The following is a 24,135-nucleotide window of genomic DNA, read 5'->3' on the forward strand; positions in this document are numbered from 1 at the left end:
GAACAGGAGCAGGTTTCTTCGAAATACTTCGCTTTGTCCTTTCTAGTGTAATATCAGTGGGATGATGATGTATTTTGAGGGCTGTCTGGGTGGAGTACCGCTATTGTTTGGGGGAGCGGTCTGTGTTTTCTGGTGACCGTTAAGAGACTTGCCTGGTTCCGTCTGTATAGTATCTCCGGAGCTGAGAAAGCCACCCTTACGCTCACTCATTCATTCCATCCCCAACTTCTGGGAATTTTACGCTTAATTAAGCTGTCTGTAAGTCTACACGCGGATTTCGTCTTCGTTTGCCCCACCCCGTACAAACAAACACACACATAAAGGATATTTTGCTTTAGTCTAGCGTTTAGCGTTCGTATACTTTTAGAAGTATATTTTATGATGATGATTGCCTTGTAACAACAAAAGAACGAAACAAAGAGCACAGAATAATATTGCTGTAGCTGTACTCTTTGAACAAAATACAGCGTGGTAATTGATCAGGTCCAGTTTCATTATCGATACTTAGCGCGGCATACTAGCGCACACTATCGGATGAAATACAGAATTTCACTTATTCTATTACCTTTCGTAATAAAGTAATGACGAAACTATGACGCATCTGTGTAACAGTTGTATTGTTGTACATTACATATGTAGTGATTAGTAATCAGGAATTAATAAACTTTGTTACACAGTCATGAGGTATCTCTTTTTTTTCGACAGGTATATAGTTCGTCACCAACACGTACACAGTATCTCAACAGCCACTAACACTAATACGGTTTCACTCACACCTCCGCACCGTTGCATATATACAGTTTTCTTTCGGTCCACCGAATACTAGATTCCCATAAGATGGATAGCGATAGAATTCTACTAGCACAGAGTTCAAAGTTTACTTCCTAAATATAAACGCGATTTATATCGCTACTGCTGTTTATTCAGTGTGCTAGCATATTTACGCATTGTGCATATACTATTTTCGAAATCTACACTCCTTTTATACACACTAGCAATAAAGTTCCACACGTGATCACTGATCGCCATAGCAAAGAGATCAATCTATATAACTGTAGAGATGATTTATTAGGATTTTTATAGATCCCTTCACTGCAGACTTCAGTGACAAGAGTTTGTCCTAGATCAAACTGCTTACAAAAATGCGCGAATATTTTTGTGATGGTTCCTCTAGCCCCAATCAGTAATCCAATAACTTCGATCGACGTTAGATGATATTTTTCCTTATAATATGGTATAGTGGGGTCATATATGTCGCATTTTTCCTGATGTATCTCAGCACGTTGATTTTCATATGTTTCCATCCTTACAGTTGGATCAATTATGAATCCGCTTGTTGATCTTGTCGGGATAGCGATTATGTCAATGTGCCTTGTAGATCCATTTGTGGACAAACCATGGACCTCCTCCTCTATTTGGTAGTCTTTTCCTCGCAGGGCCGATGCTAGGAGGGATCGAATCTTGTGGTGACGACTATTCCTCAGTAGTTCTCCATGAGGACAGGCTCCCAGAATGTGAGCAAGTGTTTCTTTCTCACTCCACTAAACTGTGGTGATATAGAGATATATAATTAAAACTTCTTTGGATATAGGAATCCCAGACGTCCCTAATTTCCTGAAGAAATCACAGTTTATTTTTTGTTTCGTAACACAGAACCGCTAAGCACGTATTTCTAGAGAAAATTGGAAAACTGTTATCCATAAAACACATACATAAATAAATAAACGTCAAGTTAGCTCGATTGCAGCGATATTTTACTACTTAATTAACTTATTATTCCCAGAACATGAATTTTGCCATCAATCGAAAAGTATTGGGAATAAGGAAAAAAAAGTTTCCTTCCCAGGCAGGATTCGAACCACGAAAGTCTTAGTTACCAGTCTATCGTGCTCTGGAGTGAACAAAGCTCTGAAATCAGCTACAAGGGTCGGTCCGGTTTACTTTGCCACACTGTACATACATAAAGGAATTGTGAAAGGGAGGAGAGTTCGGGGCGAAAGATATCAGATGATAGACAACATAAGGTATATTGATCGTATGGGGAGATAAAGAGAAAAGCATAAAATAGGAAAGAATGAAGAAAGCTGGGTTTTGCAATTAAAGACCTGCCGTTTGGCAGAACACTATGCATGCATAATATAATTAAAATATGGACACACATATACACGTACATAATCTTTGTTAAGATTTTAAAGTTTCCCTTTCCGCTGGCAGAAGCATCTGAATGGTTATGGAGACTTTCATGGGGTAAAGTTGTTTTATTGATCTGACTCTCTGTTGTTGTCGTGTGTTCTCTCAGGCAGTATTCAAATTTTGAACACATGTTTGTGGTTTTGTTTGTGTGTTTTAGTTTGGTGGTTGGGGCTGGTGATAGTTGTAGAGGAGTTTTCGAGTGTTGTTCTGTTATTTGTGTTCGGTGGATTTGCGAAGATGTATTGTGTATATACGTGATTTATTACCGAATGTGTGTATTTCCTGTTTATGTTGTTTAGATTTGTGAAGAGTGGCTTTGTTTTTGTCGTACAGATCTCGGATTATATCTCTGCCGGTCAGTGGCCGTTAAATTTCAAATGGCTTGTCTTACAAAGTGGGCGTCAGAGAATTGCAAAGCATTACAACTTTCCTCCCATCCTCTCACTTCACCACCGCAAATGTGACGTTGCACAGAGGCAGAGATAAAATCCGAGATCTGTAGTCTAAACTGTATTGTTTCTGGTGCGTATGGGGGACAGGTGGAATATTTGGCGGAGAATTCTTCTTCCGCGGACTTCGAATTCTGATTGAGTCATTGGAGGAGCTTGTGTGAGGAAAATGGAGGGATGTATGCATAGGGATCGAACCAATATTTTGTATAGGTGGAGGAGTGTTTAGGTTATACAGCCAGGTTGATTGATATCACTTATGTAGCTTATTGGTATGGTTATATTTCCTCCAGGTTTCTTTAGCTACTTTGATCTAGGAAAGTTTGGAGGTGAGGGGTATTCTTAGATATATGAGATTTCGTTGGAGTGGAAGTTGAGTGTTTGCCGTTATGATTGGGTTGCTCTGGAGGACCCGAGTTCGAAGTTCTGGGCGGAAGACGCAAATCTGTGTTTTGTCTGTGTTAGCTGTGATCCGCCACATATTGGTCCAATTTAGATACTGCCTGAGTGTTGTGTTTAGTAACATTCTAGCGGAAGGGAGTCGGGGTGAGTGGCCCAATATGCGACGTCGTCTGCATATTGTGCAGCGGATTATTAGAGAGGGGAATATCTGCCACATAGATGTTATATAAAGTGGGGGATATGACGCTGTCTTGGGAGACTCCAGCTTCTATTCGGAAGGCCCGAGAAAATTAGTTCCTTCTGAGTCTCACCTCTCCTGTTCGGTTGAATATGAAGCTGGAGTGCCAGCGTGTGATTTGGTGTGGCAGGTTTAAGGATGTGAGTTTATATTTTCGGAAGTATGTTGTCATCTTCAGCTACTTCGTTTTGAATGGTATTTATTATTTAGTAATATAATAGTTGCACAGTAAACGGTAACCTAAGTTTTTAAAATGTAAAAGTAATTCCAGAAATTTGTTTGTGCAGCCATTCATTAAGTTATCAATAAAAATGATTAAATAAATGGTTCACTACTGTAGTAATGGACTTAAACTAAATACGGATAAAACTACTACAATTCCATTTCAAATCAGTTAAAACCTAATAGCAATAAAATATTAAAATTTCTACATTGACATCCTTTACTTCTTCTCCTTGTGCCCTTAATGCTTATAGAAGAGGATGATTAGCTGTAGCTTATAAAATGTAGTCTATATCGAAGGCAAACGATAAACCAAATAAATGGTTCACTAGTAGGTTTATTGGACTTAAACTGAATACGGATAAACCACTACAATTCCGATTCAAACCCAGCTAAGACCTAATAACAATAAAATATTAAAACTGTATTTCGACATTTCCACAGTGTAAAGAAGATATCTTCTTTATACTGTGCACTGGCATCCAAAATTCTGGAAAACTCTCGGGTACGCCGTTAGTATTTTGACTGGAGGAACATGAAAGAATATACAATAATAATAGTAATAATAATAATAATAATAATAATAATAATAATAATGATAATAATAGTAATCCGTGGCGCCACAGTCCTTGAAGGCCCAGACAGACCATCAGCTGCTGGTCTCACGTTCACATTCCGATTTATACACTATACTGTAACAAAAAAAAAATGTTTTAATTAAGTTACAAGTTTAGCGGTAAAAATTGATTACTACTTAGGGCCTACTTTCATTCTATATCTTATGGTATAATAAATAGTTTTGCATCGTGTAGAGACTGAAAAAAAAATTAATAAAATCATCCGAATCGTACTCGTTATGTTACAGTCTTAGGTCGCATTAAAAAAAAAATATATTAATATTTCCTTCCATATATTTGCTGGAATTCTTGTCGTATGTACATGGCAATTTTGCTCCGTTATGTTATTATTTTAAGCTTTCCTTCTAGGATTAGCTCAAGTGTTTTAAATTTAGTGCACATAAGTTCTTTATTTTATATTAAGTTACTAGCTAGCACGTAAGTCAAACTTTTGACGAAACACTAGGTTTTTCCACTTCAGTTTAACTGATTTATGTTGCCGAAATTTTGACTGCTTCTTGACTCCAAACTCACTTATCGTCAAGTCCACTTTGTCCAAGGCTTGCACTTTGTCCACATAAGCGCCTTACGTCAATGGCGGTCGCTCTTTCCATTTTCTTCAAACATGACGGCGCAATGGCCACTCTATAATCTCTCTTCTATAACTCGTTGGTTTACGCAGACATAGGATGCGATCCAACGGGCACAGTTTTTTCGTTCCATTTGACAGTGGACTTGAGTTAATGGTTTTATTTTAACACTAGATGTCAGGATTGAGTTTTTGGAACATATGTTTTGAGGAAGGACAAGAAGAAAGTTATTGATTGTGTCCATGAGCATTTTCATTTTGTTAAGTTTATAAGTCCTATGGCATCATTAGAAAATAATGTGTACATAAGTGCAAATGGATGTTCCGAAGTATATTATCTGAAACCTGAATGCAATTTTTAAAATAATGTCTGCTGGAACGAATCTAGTCGTCCCCGTTGTGTTATGGGGCAAAACTGCTCCTACTCATTGTATATCTTGTGTTTTCCTTTCCCGTGATCAACGAACATTGGTGACAGGATGCTATGATGGACAAATTTGTCTTTGGCAGGTCGATCCAGACACATTAAAGGTATGTCATCCTGTCAGTTTTTCCTTGAACATTATTCAAGTCAGCTTTACAGGAAGCTAAACCTGGAAGCCAGATTTGCATAATATATGTCCCTCGATAACATGAAACCACTTTTAAAGTAGGCCTTTAACTTAGTGTGCACTCAATGTTGGGTTCATGCCTTCTGTCAAGCCACTTAAGTTATGTGGATAAAAAGGGAAGAATTGTCATGGGGTCTGGTACAGTTCCTGGATAACTCAGTGGCAGAACATTGGCACGCTTAGTCAAAGGGTCCAGGTTCGATACCTGGTCCCGGAACAATTTTTCCTTGAAAATTAGCCTATTCAGGTCAGCCTTACAGGAAGCTAAACCTGGAAGCCAGGTTGCTAGTTTTAAGTAATATGTGCAGAAAGGGCCTCAGTCCGGGACTGAAGCCCTTTCTGCATATAAGTAGACATAAACAGAAGAGTAAAAAGTAGGTACAATGCTTGTAACTCTCTTATTTTTAATTTTATGAAGAAACTACACTCACTGGCAAAAAACCGGGCCACCTAAAGTTTCTCAATTTTTTTTTTGTTTTATGAGGTGAGAATCAGAAAACCCATTATGAAATGAAGAAAACATTGCTTCCCAGGAAACAAATTCTTTTTTCAATGTGACTTGTGTTATTATTTTCAATGCCAAACATTAGGTATAATTAAAAGGTGTAAAAACTAAAAAATTGTATCAATTTTCTTCCAAATGTTCAACTGGTTTTGTGGCCACCCAGATGTTGCTAATAGTGGGCATTGCCTAACTGTGACTGTATGACTGCTACCATTCGCCGATTCAACCCTCCAATCAGATTCTGGATGACAGTCTAATTGATGCTATTCCATTCTCCACTTAGAACATTTCGGAGCTGCTGTAAGTTGCTGTGAGGAAGTATACGACTTCTAACTCACTTCCCTAGCATGTTCCACACGTTTCAATAGGGTTTATATCAGGACTTCTTGCTGGCCATGTCATCCTATTCAATCCACAATCGTGAAGGAACTCATCCACATTTCTTCCAGCATGATGGTGGGCATTGTCATGCATTAACAGGAACTCTTCACCAATAAGTGGAGCATATGGTACCACATGTTGAATTAAAACCTCTTCGATATATCTTGGAGCAGTCAAAGTACCTCCATTAATGAAAACAAGTTCTGTGCGAGCTTCATACGAAATGCAATCCCATACCATTACAGATCCACCTTGAAAACTGACACATGAACTGAAGGTACATGGAGAAAAACTTCTCTTCTCCACACTCTTTCACCTCCATCCGGAGACCGTAAACTAAATCTCGATTCATCTGTGAAGAGTACTTGTCGCCACTCCCCCAGATTCCAATTAGCATGATTGTGAGCAAAATGTAATCGTTCAACACATTGTTGTTGGAGCAATTCTGGGCCTTTAGCTGGTCTTCTGGATTTCAGCCCAGATTTATCCAGACATATTCTTACAGTTCTCTCACTCACGTTAACTTGTCTTATTTCCTGGAGAGCTCTTCTGGTCTCAACAGCAATGGAATGGCAATCTCTATGTGTTTAGGACAATAAAATGGTTGTCACGAGTCAAGTTACTCGTTTTCTCCCTAAACTGGGTCTCCTGGAATAACCTCCTGTCTCTCTAAAGCGATGGTACACCTGTTGTATGGTTGATCGAGGAATCCCAAGAACTGCAGCCACATGATGCTGACTATTCCCATCTTCTATCAGTGCAACTTTTTCTGAATCGGTAGGACTTAGCGACATTTGTATGCAATGAAGTACTCCAATACTGCCTCAAAAAAGCTTACCAGTCTGTAGACTTCTTCAGTTTGGCTTGAAATGAGTCCGAGACGTTTAGACACAATATTGCAAGAAGAACGAATCTTCTTTTCAGATCATTGTTGGCTATTGTGTATTCAGTATTACATTGTTACGTATCACAAAATAAATGAATGACTAAATGAACCTCAGCACGCCTACAATTATTTAAAAAAAATCTTGCAATTTAAAAAAATTTTTAAGAAGATGTAGGTGGCCTGGTTTTTTTGCTGGTGAGTATATTTATACAAAATTTGTAGGGTATTAAAGAAGGAATATTTTGAACATGTTTTCAAATAATATGCTTTTCATTTATAAAGGGTATGCGAATGAGTTTTTTTTTTTTTTTTTAATGTCACCATGTAGTTATTTCCCCCATTTTTGGATTCTTCAGGTCTCAGTATGTACAAAATCGTGTTTTTTTTTTTTTTTTTGCCATTTATAAATTATTGTTTTGTAAAAATTACCTCTTTTGATGACAATGTATGTGTACTGAACAAAGAGAAATTTTAATGCTCCAGTACATCAATTTGAGGAGGCTTTGGATTAAACAATTGATCACGGATGTTAGGAGGAGATCAGAACATTGTTTAACACAGGGTGGCGTACATTTTGAACACTTACTATGAAAAGTGTACGTACATAAACAAAACACAACATTTCTCAGAAAATACCATTTTTGTTGCTTTGTGAGTAAACAATAAAAGTTAGAAAAAAAAAGTTTCAGTAAAAGTTGTTTCTTTTTAAAAGTAGTTTCCAATGGCACTTTCAGTGACCCATGTTCTCATTTGAAATTTCGAAGTTGACCACAGGTCCAGTTTGTTACGGGAAATGGTACTGCCACCAATCGGTTCTTTACATAGGTTTTGGTTATCAAAATTTTTTTATGAATAACCAGTATCATATAGTTTTCGAAAAAAAAGGCTGATAGGGTGGTCTGAAACATCCGGTAGGTGTGGGTCTATTTTCTTAGTGGCATAATAGGCCTAGTTTAAATGTTATACCCAAATCTCTATTTGCATATCTGCAGGGAAGTGTGGTTGTCTATGTCTCATTGTGTAAAATAGGTCTTTTTCTGTTTCTTGGATTAGGCAGATATTCTCCTTTTCTTCATATTCCATTTTCTTTGTAATTAATAGTTTCTTGTATTTTTACCTCACTTTTGTGCATTCTTCTTATCTTGTTCTGACATTGTGTTCTTTGCTTTTTGAAGTAATTGGAGTGTATGTTGCATCTCCTGGTGACATTCTCTGTTGAACCACTTTATTGTGAATATTTTTGTGCCTGGGAATTGCACTGTCTTTAACCATTTCTTGTAGGCCTATGCATTCTGTAACTTCTGAGAGGTGATCCTCCTGTATAGTTTTGTGAGGATCTGCATGGCTGCCTTCCATTTCCTTCAGTCAGTTGTCTACCAATTCTGTTTGCATCGTGGCCATGATGAACGTGTTTCCTTATATGAGGGGGTCAGAAGCGAAGGGGTACAATTGACATTTCTAAGAACATGAGTTAAGTGCATCCAGGGCAAGTTAAAAAGCATTTAAAATTTTAGTGGCAAAGGGATACATCTTTTTAACCACACCACACACTAAAATTGAAATAAAAAATTTCACGGAATTTATGAAATCTTAAGTACTTTCAACCACATTTTCTCACAAATAACTTAAGTGCACTTGTACTCCTTTGCTTCTTACCCCCTCATATGTCTTTTGATTGTCTGTATGGGAATATGTTTTTTTATTAAAGCTGTTTTTGTGCTTCAGTCATGAAACCTACGACTTGCTCTGTTTTCCTGTCAGGTTTGTGTGTTTTGCCGCTGAGGTCACCTGCAAGTGGTATTCACTCTTTGCTGTCTACCTTACTAATACTGTGGGTGATAATATCTGTAATGTCCAATACACTATGTTCCAAATTGAGCTAATGATATGCGAATATTCATTCTTACTACTGTTATGTTTTCTTCCAAACATAATATTTTGAAGGGTACCATATGTGGTTTCAGCAGACAGGTTATCTTTCTCTCGGCCATCCCATTGCGTTTTTCTTGACATAAGGATGTAAGTTGTATTGTAAAAACCTGAAATTTTTAGATCAGTTTCTCTTTTAACAAAGGTATCTGTCAAGGTACATATGCTCTTCGACTGTGTAGTACTAGAAAAACGTTTTGAATTAATGTAAATATTCTAAATAATTGAAGAATACACTCATCGAATTTACAGGAACAGTTTGAGTGCTTTGATGTGACGAAATTCTTGTAGACTCTTTCCTGTGTGGAGTGTTTGTTGCCGATTGATGTCCGGCCCTTATTAACTCTGCTGAAAACCCTTTGGCAGAACAATCTTTTAGACATGGTCTATTAATGATCACAAGAGCCCGGATTTCCATGAAAATGCGTGTTTTTTTATAGGCTAAGCTTGTTACACTTCTCAAACTTCGCAAATATTCGTTTTATGACATTGATTTCAAATAACCGTACTTTTTCCGTGCATGTTTGCATGTTTTGGCCTTTTTTTGGAGTAAATTCATACATAATGCGTATTTTGAAGATTTTAGATTTATACATCTTGATTACACAACTTTTAACACTCTATCACTTCAGAATATGTATTATATGTCTTTCTCGTGTTAAATTCTATCGTACCTGGTTAACATGTTTTGGTCTGTTATAGGCCTTCTTCAGAACTGGTTGTTGCTGGTCTTGGCGCCTTTTGTTTTGTTTCCTGTGGGGGTGTGTTTGTGTAGTGTAATGTGGAGTCAAAGAGTGTGTGTGTTCTGAAATTTTAGATTTAATAGCACATAGCCTATTTAAGCTTTTATGTTGCATAAGCTATTTTGTATTTTTTTCTGGATTTGGTGCGAATATTATGTTAACTTGCATTATGGTGTCTTTTATGAATGTTGCTTCGTACAATCTGGTATTTTCCAAGTTATTTGTTTACTGAGGAAAAAAAAAGAAAGCTATCAGTAATATGTTTTCATGGCATCCTACCTGACAAGTAGTCTTTGGACTAGCCAGATTTATATAATACACGTCACTGTTAGTTAACAGGAAATCACAAATTTAAGTCACACAGAGCCTGGTGTGCACTCAGTGTTGGGTCTCTGACATCTTGTCAACCCACTTGAGGTATGTGGATATAGCCTAAAGAGAATAATTGAGCTTGAGCCTGGTAGAGTTCCGGATAGCTCAGTCAGAGCATTGGCACACTCAACAAAAGGTCCTGGGTTCGATACCCAGCTCCGGAACAATTTTTCCCTTGAAATAAAATTATTCAAGTCAGCTTCACAGGGAGCTATACCTGAAAGCCAGATTTGTATAATACACATCACTGTTCTTTAACAGGAAACCACAAATTTAAATCACACAGAGCTTGGTATGCACTCAGTACTGGGTCTCTGACGTCAACACACTTAAATAATTGAGCCTGGGGCTTATAGAGTTCCTGGGTAGCTCAGTCGGTAGAGCATTAGCGCGCTCAACTAAAGGTCTCAGGTTCAGTACTCAGCACTGGAATAATTTTTCCCTTGAAATGATTCATTGTAAGTGCATGTTTGCAGCAATTACATTGAAATTTTAAAACTTGTGTTTACACACTGATATTTATGGAAAAATAGTTCCTTGGGAGGGAAGGAATGTGTTTTTGATGAGCTGAAGAAACTTTTTGATGAGAGAGAATTTCCCCGCATTCTCCCTGTTAATTGGAGCCTTGTGTCCAGATTCAGATGTACTTCAGTTAGTTAGCTGATGGAGTTCAGCAAAGAGATCGTGTTTCAATTTTTGATGTTATGAGATTTTGGCACTTTCCTGATCAAGAGTTGTAAGTTTCGAAATTATGGGGGAAAATTGTAGCATCTTATGAAATCTTTTCCATAACTTTTCTCAGCTATTGCATATTCCACATTGTCTATCTCAAGCTCGATTGTAATAGTTCAATGCTGAATAAATTGAAACCTACTTCTTAAACTTGTTAGAAGAAAAGTAGTCTTACATGTTCTTTATAAATTTTAAAGTAAAAATAATTGCATTAGATTAATTTGTCTTAGGAAGAGTTTAAGCCTGTGATTGGTGATTGTTCCATTTAATTTCACATAATTTACTTAACCACAAATGTTTATGAAAAACATATAAATGGTAGACCTACCATGCAAGGAGGACTCAAGGTCAATTGGTGCAAGATAGATAGATAGATAGATAGATTTATTCATTCCATAATATTCTTACAATTGCTTTATAGCATATAATAAAGAACATGTCCAATTCTTACGTTTAACAATAAAATGCAATACATATAAAATGCAAATATGAAATATGTACAGAATTAATACCTTAATAACAATAATATTTTATACAATGTAATATGTTTACCATTTAATAGTATTATAATATTTACACAGTACTGTGAAATGTCAAGAATTCATCTACAGAATATAAAGTGTGAGATATTAAGTAATTTTTTAGTTTTGTCTTAAATAATGCAGGGTTTTGGCTATGATTCTTAATGTCTTCAGGAAGACTATTGAACAATTTTATCGCCATGTAACGTACTCCCCTTTGAAAGCATGATAAATTTGATGATGGCGTATGAAAATCATTCCTTCTGCGGGTATTTATACTATGTATGGCTGAGTTAGTTGGAAAATTTTCTTTATTACATAAGAGGAAATTTATTGTAGAGTATTTGTATTGATTTGTTAAGGTTAGAATCTCTGATTTTTTTAAAAATAATCTACATGATTCTCTAGCCTTTGCTCCAACTATTATTCTAGTGGCTCTTTTTGTAATAATATATTTTTACTATCTGCAGAATTTCCCCCAAAATATTATTCCGTAGGACATAATGGAATGAAAATATGCGAAATATATTGTCTTTAAGATACTGCTGTTTAGAAATTGTTGTATGGTAACGACCTAATTGCGAAGCATGCTGAGCTAAGTTTGGGGGTTATTTCTTTGATATGATTTTTCCAATTTATTGTATTATTAATATGCAAACCAAGAAATATGGTTGTTGATGTTTCTAGTAGAGGTATATTGTTGATAGTTGTGTCCAGTGTTTCAGAGGTTAAATTTGAAGTGGCTTTAAATTGAATTATGTTAGTTTTATTAATGTTTAATGCTAGTTTATTGGTTGTAAACCAGTCATAAATTTTAAGAAGAATTATTTCTGTTTTATATCTGAATGTGGCAAAGTTCTTATCTGTAATTATGATACTTGTGTCATCTGCAAATAGTATATGATAATGCAAATATTATAGGATGGTGTTCAGAGAAATATAATGTGTTAAATGGAGATTTATATTAATATTTGTCATATTATGGTAATAACTGAAAGAAATTTTTTTTGAGGGTTATATTCTATGAAACTAATATTTTACAGACAATTTATGGCCCTTGTATAATTCGTATTCTGTATTTGTTTGCAGATGACACCACGATGTCTTCTTGTTGGCCACACTGCTCCAATTTTATGCCTTTCCAAAGCAAGCATTGTGTTGGACAATAATTTTATTGTTAGCTCATCAGAAAGTGGGTAAGTGTAAAGAAGTCCAAATTGTTAGTTCTCTCACTTGTATTTCTTTAGAGATCTGCAAATTATATAAAAATTTATATTTTATAGTTGGCATTAATATAACCCCTCTGATAGCTCTATACTTAACCCCTTACCACATCGGACAGTCTTACACACACACACCGGTTTAATATTCAAATAACTTAAGTAGTTCTTTCTATCTCAACTGATATCACATATGGTCAAATCCAATTCTTGACAGTGTGTCATATCTGTCCCAGTATGCAGTTTGAAATGTTTTATGCTTATATTATAAATTATATGAATATAAAACCTATATGTGCCATATCTGTCCCAGAATGCGGTAAGGTCTTAAACATGGACTAACTTTCTCACAGGCTTGGGATATGATCCCTGCTGTTTGTTGTTTAGTCAACTGTCTGCTAAATATATTGTTGTTGTTTTCTAATGCCAGGCGTTTGACAATAAAGTCATTTGACCTCTTGCACTCCAATATTTTTCAAAGATATTGTCATGGTCAGCCACTGAAGCACAGATTTTGAGGTGTTTTGAATCCATTTCTTGATTTGAGTTGCACAATGGACAGTTAGGGGACTGATATATTCCAATTCTATGCAGGTGCTTGGCCAAACAGTCATGGCCTGTTGCCAATCTAAATGCAGCTACAGACGATTTGCGTGGTAAATCGGGAATCAACTGTGGATTATGATGCAGAGAGCTCCATTTTTTCCCTTGAGATTGTGTTATCAAATTTTGTTTGTTGAAGTCTAAGTATGTAGATTTAATAAATCTTTTCACAGAGTAATACATAGATTTGTAACAGGTCTGTAAGTAGCAGTGCTGCCCTTCTTTGCTAAAGCATCCGCATTCTCATTTCCCAAGATTCCACAATGGGATGGTATCAATTAGAATAAAATTATTTTATTGAGTGATATTAATTGAGAGAGCATTTTAGTTATTTCTGCTGTTTGAGATGAAGGTGTGTGTCTTATACTCACTTTTTAGTACTCTTCTTCCTCACTAATTCCACTGCCCTTACTAATCTTTCTTCTATTTTATTACTCAATAACTTGTCAAAAGTCCTATCTATTTTGTCCTCACAATCACTAATATCTGGTAGTTGTTTTGTTCCTTTGCTCATTCTTATCATGTCTTCTCTTTCATTTTTTCCGTTTATCTTGTCTATGCTCCTGACCTCAGACATTTCCAGCTGTTTCCATAATCCTTCGTCATCAGTATCTGCTATCTGACTCACATTTTGTTTTTCTCCTTGGTTTATTCTGGTCGTTTCGTTCTTGCAGCCGGTTTCAGGTACCAACATTGTACATCTTCTCTAATCTTACCGTTGTTGAAATTTAGTGTCTGCATTTCTTTCTTCCTAACATGCTGTCTTCCCTCCACTGACCTACGCATATTTTCATGTTCATTGCACTTTTCCTGCTTTCCTTGATGATTCACCTGACTTTGCTCAATTTCAGTCCAAAACTCTGGTGTGACATTCTTTTCACAGTATTAGAGATGGTAAATTTTATCACAAATATCTTTTGCTTCTAGTTGTTTTCAGATATGGTAACTGTAGTTTTTTTCTTCTTCTTACTTCGTAACTAAGATAATTTTCAAAGAGAAATTTTGTTCCACTCACATTTTTCACTCTGTTCATAATCATCTCTTTCGTCCTTAAATTTTGAAATTTCACTAAAATTGACCGAAATATTCTCTTGCCTACTCTATAAGCTTTTTTTATGTTGCCATGTATATGTACTTATTGTTTTACTGATTATATCAGAGTATTTTCTTTTTTTTTTTTTTTTTTTTTACATTTGTCTCAATGCAAATTACAGTAACTAAGTTAGTCTAAGAGAAAATACTACTTCATATTTCTTTTACAGTGAAATGTGTACATGGGATTTGGTGGATGGAAAGTGTCGGGAAGTAGTAAAGCTGCCTTATGTACATACAAGTATCCAGGTAGTATCCATGTCTGAATTATTATATTTTACCTTTCCTCTCAGTTTCTCTGAAAGGAATATTGCAATATAATTATTTATAGTTATTTTAGTTCTGTGTATGGATTGAAGAAAGTTAGTATATTAAACCTAGAATCAGATTCACTTCAGCATCGGTAGACATATGTCTGTCTCATTATCACCGGATTTCTAATGCTCATAACCCAATTTCCTTCCTTTTTGCGAGTTTTATAGAACCTACCAGTAGTCAATTTCATTTTTATTTCCCTGAATCTAAAGTCAGAGACCATTGCAATCATTGCAGTCATGATCTGCAAAGAAAGCCGAAGATTTCAGTATGAGAGAGAGGGGAGGGGGAGAGAGAGAGGGGGGAGAGGGAGGGTGTGTGTGGGGGGGGGGTTGATAGTGGTGGTAGTAGTAATTTAATAACATCTAAATAATTTGTAGTGTTATTTGTAACGCAGTTTTACTCCTGGTTGAGCATTAGAGAAGGCCGTATGGCCTTAACTCTGCCAGGTTAAATAAACCATTATTATTATTATTATTATTATTATTATTATTGTTATTATTATTATTATTATTATTATTATTATTATTATTATTATTATTATTATTAATTAAAACCTTTTTCATTACTTTTTAGCAAAAGTTCGATTTATGATACAGGAAATCAATTATTTTGCAAAAAGTAAAAACGTCATAACCTTAACCTACATAGTATTTTTTTGTAGGATTGTATGTTTAAAAGTTTGTGACCAGTTTCATAAAAACAGGTCTTGTTATTAGTATTTCTCTTTATTTTTTGAAGGCATACCACATGTGTGGATGTGATGATGTGCGTCTGTTTTGCAATGGGTACTATGCTGAAGTGCTTGTGATGGATCCATTCAGCTTGGAAATTGTGTTTACATTATCATCAAGAGTTAATCCTGACTGGATCAGTGCTTTGCATGTGCTTCGTCCGGCAAAGAGGAAAGGTCAGTATGAACAACACACTGTAATTACATTATACACCATAATCACTTATTGTTATATTATTGAATGTTATACTAAACTTTATTATTATTATTATTATTATTATTATTATTATTATTATTATTATTATTATTATTATTAATGCTGCTGTTGTTTTTTGCTGATACTGGTGCTGCTAGATATGCCTACTTAAACAAAATTAAATATTTGAAATACTTAATGTTGTTGTTAATACAATGAATACAATTAATATAATGAAAAATTGACAACTTTTTACGATTTGTGACTGTGTTGTACATTTCTGCTAGTAAAAGCCTTTCCTGGTGCTGTACACTCGATTATGCATTTGCCTGCCGGAAGTCTCCACTTTTCTATGTAGAGGTGAATGAAATTATCGCTCTGAAATTGAAAACTTAGGGTAAGTGTCAAAAAACCACAAATTAGGATATATTGCAATGAATTTACACTTAGACTAATTATGCCTCACAGTTCTCAACATGTCTGCCATCCCAAAGAATGCACAAATGCAAGCGACGGATCATCTCCTCGTGCACTCTTGAGAGCATTTGAGTAGTAACCATCTGCACAACCCTTTCCATCAATTCTGGGATGGTGCGAGGTTTATCTGCAAAAACACGATCCTTAACAAATCCCCATAAAAAGAAATCCAGGGGAGCTAAGTCTGGAGATCGTGTCAGCCAAGCAATTGGACCTGCATGACCGATCCACCTGTTAGGAAACATCGTCAAGCATGCCGCTAATTTGTTATACCAATGCAAACACACATGGAATAGAAATGGCACTTTCTGATACACACATTGTGACTAGATCGACTTCTGGTGGGCAAACATGTAACCAATTCCAGTGTATGGCACTAGAAAAGGTTCTTACTGGCAGAGATGTACAATACAGCCAAAGTCGAAAAAATTAGTCAATTTTTCGAGTGATCAGTTACATGTTAAAGACCCTGTATTGTATCCATAAACATACATTATGCCTTACTCTTAAGATTGCTTTTGGTAAACCAGAAAACTGAGCAGATATTAATACAAGATTTCATTCCCATTCATTGTTTGCCAGTATATTTCGAGCTGTCTCAATGGACACAGCATTTCTGGAGTCCAACGAATTAACCATCTCTTTAACTGCTTGTAGATGCTGAGCATAATATAAAGCCACATCAAGCCACATTCCTCATCGGGTTAATACTAGTACAAATGGTAGTGGAATATTAGGTGCTATTGATCTGAATAACTGAACTCTTTGATGGGCATTTAACAAAAAATATTCTTCATGGAGGCTTGCAAATCAACGACCTAGCAAGTAATATTTAGTGTTCATATTTCATCAGGCTGATTCATACATTCTGTTTCTTATACAGCTCCCTGCTTTTGTGTTAACGAGGGAAAAAAATGTGTAAATCTTATAAATGTACCATATAGGCCTAGGTCACAAAGTTTTGAAAATCTTACGCCTTTGTAAAAGTTACGAATATATGCACTTATATGCAACATAAAACCATGCTTAATGAACTCAGAAATTGATAATTTGTATAGATAATGTGTGAGCATATACAGTAGTTATATCCTTGAGGAAAAAGTATGTAAATGCATGAATTTCCAGACCCTAATTATGGCATTATATTTATAGAGTTGGCTCTTTAAAGGCTAAAGGAAACTAATCCTGATTGAAAGTTATCTGACCTTATGGGTTTAGGGTTGGGCTTAAATTTAACAAACCTAACCCATAAACATAAATTTTAGAAAGTTTGTAAAATAGGCTGTAAAATCAAAAAGTAGTATAATAGGTAATAATATATTAAGGTAATATATTTTTTTCAATAAAATTACAGATGATGTTGTTTTAGCCCTCACAACTACTGGAACTGTGAAGGTGTGGACTTTATTTGGGCAAGAGTTCAAGAACTCTGAACCCTATTATGAAAACGAGAGCAAACAAATTCGTTGTCTTAATGCTCTTAGTATGACTTGTTGTGCATATAACCAGCGTACTGTGCTCATTGTATGTTCAAAGTATTGGCAGGTATGTATAACTAATATGCAGTAAGTTACATGTTTGTCCAGTATAGTGTAGGCTGCATAATTTGTGTATCAGTTGCATTGCTGAAATTGAGTATATGTATTATCGCTGCGGCCTCATGCTTAACATGTCGGCATCATACAATAATGTGCGGTTTGTTTTTAAAATATAATTTTGCCGACCATTTGTTGCTCTGTAGGTTTCACTCTAAGCGTCACGTTGTCACGTCACGTCTACTTCCTCGATAAGATTAAGCACTAGTTTGTTATATTGTTAAATGGCTGTTATTATTATTATTTCATATACGAGTACGTTGACATTCTTAACTCTTAATAATAACTCTTTAATAATAATTTTTAATCACATACCTTAATGTTTGTCCTCAGCACAAGACATTGCAACCTCGGTTTTAGTCCACGTGGATTAGACAAGTAGGTGTCATTTAATAGTGGAAGCAGCTTATTGGTTGCAATATTGAAATTGAGGCGAGTGATTATAGCAACGACACAAGAAATTGAAAACAATAGTACAATTAAATTTCAAAGACCTGCCGAATGTTATGCACAAGGCTGCGAATGTTAACCATGAGAGCGCGGCGATAATACAAAAAAACTCGCAATATCTATTCCTTTGAGGAACACTTAATTTAATGGAACTGAATGTGGAATGAAAATGGGTCTATATGTGATGCAATAAATTATATCTTAAATTTATCGACGTAAATTATTGTTTTCTTTTTTTGACATTATGATTAAACTTTCAGATATATGATGCTGGCGATTTCTCAGTATTGTGTTCTGTTATATCACCACGAGGTGAGCGATGGTTAGGTGGAGATTTCCTGGCAGCAGATCGAATTGTTGTTTGGAGTGATGAAGGGCGAGGCTACATGTATAAATTACCAGCAAAGTAAGTCAGATTTGGCTCATACTATTGATGGTATAGAGCAACAGTAAGTTGAAATGCTTTTCAGTTTGCTATACTAGTAGTGGAATAGCAATCTAGTTGCATTGTGTTAAAATACATAGTATTCTGTGGCTTCAAGACAAAATATGTCATTTTTTTGCAGTTTTCAGGAGCAAAGATTTAAAGCTTGAACAACTGTATAAAATCATATTATGTTTCATAACAATGGTTGGAAAGAAAAATAATAGAAATGTACATGTTATATTTTATCACAATGAAGATACCATATCACAAAATCTCATTTTCGTCAAAAATTGATATGTCACGTTTTGCCTTGGAACCACAGTATTATAATTGAGAATAAGAATTATAACTTAGATGAATTCACATAATCCAATTTCTTCGTAAGGTTTTAATATAATCCAATGAGAACATTTGATAAACCTCATTATTTAAAGAGTACAGTACAATTTAATTATATCATCATACATTAGGTTCAGTGTGTTGTATAGATATTTAATTTCACCTGATGACTCAGGTGCCTGTTGGTATATTTTAGTTATATGATTGATAAACATTTCGTCACAGTAATCATTAATACCACAGTGGCGAGGTGTGCATGTAACTGCTGTAAGTTCTACTTACACTTTCAAATAACAAGAAAATGTTTTTTTATTTGTTACAATTAAAAGTCTTAGTGCAGTATCTTCACGCATTGTATTCTTCACCTAACATAATTAGGAAAATTAAATCCAGACGTTTGAGATGAGCAGGGGATGTAGCACATAAGAGTGAGTCCAGAAATGCATATAGAGTATTAGTTGGGTGACCTCAGGGAAAGAGACATTTGGAGAGTCCGAGATGTAGATGGGAAGATAATATTAAAATGGATTTGAGGGAGATGGAAAATGATTCTAGGGACTGAATTAATCTTGCTGATGATAGGGATTGATGGCTGGCTTATGTGAGGGTGGCAATGAACCTCCGGGTTCTCTAAAAGCAATTTGTAATTAAGTAACTGTAGAATCTTCATTCACCTCGCAGTATCATAGTTTCATTCTTGTAGTGAAACTATTCCTACACTTTGCAGTTCTAACGTGTTTGAGCTATCAATAAAATTATGAGTGTGTGGACACCCTTAGTATTCTCTACTTTGCTTGGCCAATGAATGCTGCTGGCAGAAAGCAATTAAGGTAAGCGTTCACTACATCGTATCGCACGCATCGGACGAATTGCACGGATCGGAAAAGGACTGTCTTTGCTGTAATTGTTATGTAACCGCGTTCACTACATCGTATCGGACACATCACCTGTCGGCAAATTCTCGGATGGGCAATTTTTCAGATGCGTGCGATCATGGCCTTCTTTAATAAATCAACTTTAATTGGTCAACTGTTACTATTATGTTGTGCCGTGTTCAGTATCGCGCCAAAATGGCAGACGGAAAACTTATTTCGCGTGTAGAAAATTGCGAAGAATTATATAATTTGAGGCATTCCCATTACAGTAATCAAGTCATTTCTTGCAAATATATTATGTAACCAATATTTCTTTCGTTTCTTCCTCTTCAATTAAGACGCATGAAGCAATTAGAAATTCTTATTCGCTAACAGACGTAATTAATAGACCTAACCTCAACTCCTTTGCTTTCAGTAATGTCAATATCGTACGATGTCATGTTTTAAACAGCTGATAGGGGAATCCGATGAGGCGATGAGGTGAAGCCGTTACAGTGAACGCACTGCACTTAAAATGTCCGTTGCATGCGATTCGTACGGGCAGTGCGATACAATGTAGTGAACGCTTATCTTTAACAATGACAGTCATATAGAAGCATATGTTGTCTGCGATTATTCTAGCTGAATGCTGACCTTATAGTTTGTATTTGCTTCCAGTTACATTGTTGAAAGCAATATTTTATCAAACATAGTATATAGAAGTTATTTTACTTACTGAATTACTGGGCCAATATGGAGGAAATAAAGGGCTATTCAAATGGTCTTAATTTCTCGGACTGTAACTGTATTTTTAAAAGTATGTGGAAGCAACCATTTGGTGGTCTTAAATATGACAAGAAATGTGATTTAATAAAGTATGGATGCACCAAGCCACTTCTTAATCCGAGCATAAAAACCAAGAATTATGTTAGCCATTTGTAGGAATGTTGGTACTCTTCTTTTAAATGATTATGCGACTGTAAGTGTTAAAAAAACTGTTTTCTGCGTGATTTTCTTTCAATGTTTATGGACCAAGAATGGAGTGTGATATGAACACTTTCATGAATATGAAGAACGATATGAAAATTCAAAGGATCACATTACATCTGCAATTAAATGTGGCAATACTACAATATATTTTTGCTTGATTAATGTACTTTGTGATTAAGTGTGCAAAAACATTCAGAGCACACAGTGAAACTCAGGATAGTGATGCCAATAAATGTATAGAACCATTATGTTTATTGGCACAAAAGGATGAATGTTTATCAAATTATTTGGAAACAGCATCAATTCTTCAATATGTTTCAAGTGACATTTAAAGTAATCTCATTCATTCCTTTGCTAAAGTTATGCATGCAAAAATTGTAAAAGAAGTGGAGAAGATACCATTTGTTGCAGTTATTATGGATGAGATGGTTGGCATTTCTATTAAATCTCAACTCTAGACTGTTTTGCAATATGTTTCAGCTAATGTTGAAAGATTTGTGCGACTTGATGTTAGTGGTGATTGCACTGCTGCTAATTTGGCAGAACATCTGTTTTTCTGCATGGATGTACTTTTTTTTTCTCTCTGTGTTATGAAGGAGAGCCTGAAGGCTTGCATTGCAGCATGAGGCTTATTGTGGTGACCTTCTTAGATAGGGATGATTGTTTGAAGTCCATAGGACCACATTCCTGTAAGTATTGTGATTCATTGTTTGGTGCCATCAATCAATTCAACCACATAACACCCAGTCAGACTGAGTCAGCGATTAATGCCTTTCTGCCCATTGAGAGTTCTGTAGCCTGCTCAGATCTATGTCATCTGTATGCAAATCACGTTACTGCTGCATCCTATGTTGACCTGACTCCGTGATTCAGTATTTGGCGTCATCTATCAATTCAGCTACGCAACATCGGAGTAGTGGTGAGGTGTGATTTGAAGATCTGTGATTTTGTCGCTGTGACAAGTTGTCACTGTGACTTTAGTTCCAAAATTACAGCTCTGAAAAATCGCCATCTCTGGCCTATAAGTGACTTACACCGATGGCGACTGATGTATGTATATGCAAGGCTCCAGAGTCCAGGCAGCTGCAAATCAGAAGATTAACTTGAAGGACAACATAACTGGGATCTAATTAATTTTCATCCCACTCAAAGGTTAATGTCAGGAACTCTGATACTCGAACTACAATGCACTCGCTATATTTTTTGATGAATGTTTCACCCAATCATTCGTAAACATTCTTGGGCGAATATATGCTCGCACACATCGTAATAATGTAGTGCAGAGAGAATATATTTATACTCACCGTGTTTATTAGTATACTTTATAATAAGAGGCCATCAATTTGCAGAAGAGTGATAAACATAAACATCTGTTGTCTCATGATGAGAAACATTCACAATTACAAGGAATCATCAAAATGGGAAAAGCACACTGTGACAAAATCGCTATTATCTGTTACAGTGATTTTTCTGAAGCTGTCGTAGTTCGGAGCTGTGATGGCAAAACACTGTCATACCCCTCCCTCTACACTGGAGTCCGTAATGAACTCTCATCTGTCCCTTGAGAGTTCTGTAGCCTCTTCAGATTGATGCCATCTGTATGCAGCCTCAGTCGACCTAACACTTTTGAAAGAAGTCAGATGAAGTTGAATTTAATGAAGTGAAATGAGTCCGAGATCCAACACTAAAAGTTACCCAGCAATTCTGCTTCAGTTGGATGAGGGAGAAAACCTCTGAAAAAAATTCAATCGGGATTTGAACCTGGGCCCACTTTGTTCATGTTTAGACATGCTAACCAATACTCCTCAGCAGTGGACATGAATGTACTTAATTGTGAAAATAAGCCCGTAGCTCAGACACACAATGGTTGTGCCGTTATGGTTGGACAAATATAATGGTTTGCAGAAACCTGTGAGAGATAAATGCCCTTCAGCTCTCTTCGTAAATTGTTATTCTCACAAATTAAACTTTGTACTGAAGCAATCTGTGGAATATAATATATGTATATTATGCATGAAAGTGAAGTACAGTGCATTCCAAACAGAGTCCAGTTTTGACTGTTTTTTTTTTCTCCTTTTTTCCTTCAAATCTTCTAAGAGAGCACGCTTTGGACAATTTCTTCAAATGACATTTTTCTTCAGCATCCCACATCGTATGTTTATATAACAGCAGATTTACCAGGTTTGTGTCAAACTTGAAGGATTTTGCAGATCTATAGAAGACAGTGTCAGTCAGTTGGACTGTGAGACTCAAGATGTGCGAAAGAATTTTACTTCACACTTGTAGAATTTAATTTTAATTTTCTGCTTAATATTTTTTAAAGTATATTTCCAAATTCTGCAGCACTTCAAAATACTACAAACTAAAATGTTTGAAAAAAATTCTCGAATTTCAGAGTGAGCTAAAAGGAACTGCGTGGTAATTTTGATGATTTTTGGTCCAAAACTGAGCCAGAAGAAAAGTAAGTGTGACCTTTATATATATATAAAATAATAATAATAATAATAATAATAATAATAATAATAATAATAATAATAATAATAATAATTGAAAAAAAAAAAGCAACAGAATGCTGTGAGTGACAGAAAATAGTCATATCGTGCTTTGTTTTGTAAAGTTGTTAACACTTTTCATGCCAATTAAGTGACATATGCGGAGTTTAATCATCTAGAGTACCTTTCTCTCCCGAATTATTTGAAGTATATGTATTGTACAGACTTTTCCGATTCTGCTTTTAATTCTCTGAAGAAATCTTATGGCAGACATTTTCAGTTTCCATGATTAAGACAAAACTCTTTGTGACATACAATTCTGATGAATTCAGGAACCAACTAGTATTTAATCTAATCCAGTATCAAACCTTCAGTGGACTGAACAAAGCATTATTAGAAGCACCAAAAGTTACGAACTTAATAATTCCTGCATCCGGGTAGGTCATTCTCTACATTGAAGGAAATCAAAACCTATCTCCGGAGTACACAGTCACAGATCAGACTTTGAGCTTTTTATGGTGCTCATTGCAAAGAGGCTGCTGAAGATTCTGAAACAAGAGAAACAAAACATGTCATTCTACGACTTCATGATTGAAGTTTTTGACAAAAAGTCTGCAGAATTGGCCCTGATTACAAATAATGCAGTATGTCTTGTAACATTTAGGACAATTTACTTTCATGCAATAATAATAATAATAATAATAATAATAATAATAATAATGGTGGTGGTGGTAATGATAGTTCACTTCTTCGGCCATCAACTTGGTTTAAAATTAGCTTCATGAGAAGGTGATACAATGCTTTCTGCACTGGTAATAGGGATTCTGTGTTATGACAAAAGAAATGGGTGTATCTCAAGAAACGCTCGACATTTGAATTTTTGGCAATTTTTCGGCTAATTATATTATTTTACTGAAATATTCATTATAATTGTTTCTTAGTAACCATTTTTAAGTGGTTTT

At 35.5% G+C, this 24,135-nt stretch overlaps 1 protein-coding gene across 8 annotated transcripts in view; it reads left to right on the plus strand.

The window, feature by feature from the left end:
* Positions 1-4,811: 4,811 nt before the first annotated feature.
* Rbcn-3B (WD repeat-containing protein Rbcn-3B) overlaps positions 4,812-24,135 on the plus strand; it is a 117,915-nt gene continuing 98,591 nt past the window's right edge. For all 8 annotated transcript variants that reach the window (XM_069831838.1, XM_069831852.1, XM_069831876.1 and 5 more), the window contains exons 1-6: positions 4,812-5,241; positions 12,480-12,586; positions 14,476-14,554; positions 15,362-15,530; positions 17,381-17,571; positions 18,332-18,477. In XM_069831838.1, the coding sequence (XP_069687939.1) occupies positions 5,077-5,241; positions 12,480-12,586; positions 14,476-14,554; positions 15,362-15,530; positions 17,381-17,571; positions 18,332-18,477 (857 nt within the window). In that variant the 5' untranslated portion in view covers positions 4,812-5,076. The remainder of the gene's footprint in view (positions 5,242-12,479; positions 12,587-14,475; positions 14,555-15,361; positions 15,531-17,380; positions 17,572-18,331; positions 18,478-24,135) is intronic.

The sequence above is a fragment of the Periplaneta americana genome, chromosome 1 (assembly GCF_040183065.1).
Source record: "Periplaneta americana isolate PAMFEO1 chromosome 1, P.americana_PAMFEO1_priV1, whole genome shotgun sequence".
Lineage (NCBI taxonomy): Eukaryota > Metazoa > Arthropoda > Insecta > Blattodea > Blattidae > Periplaneta > Periplaneta americana.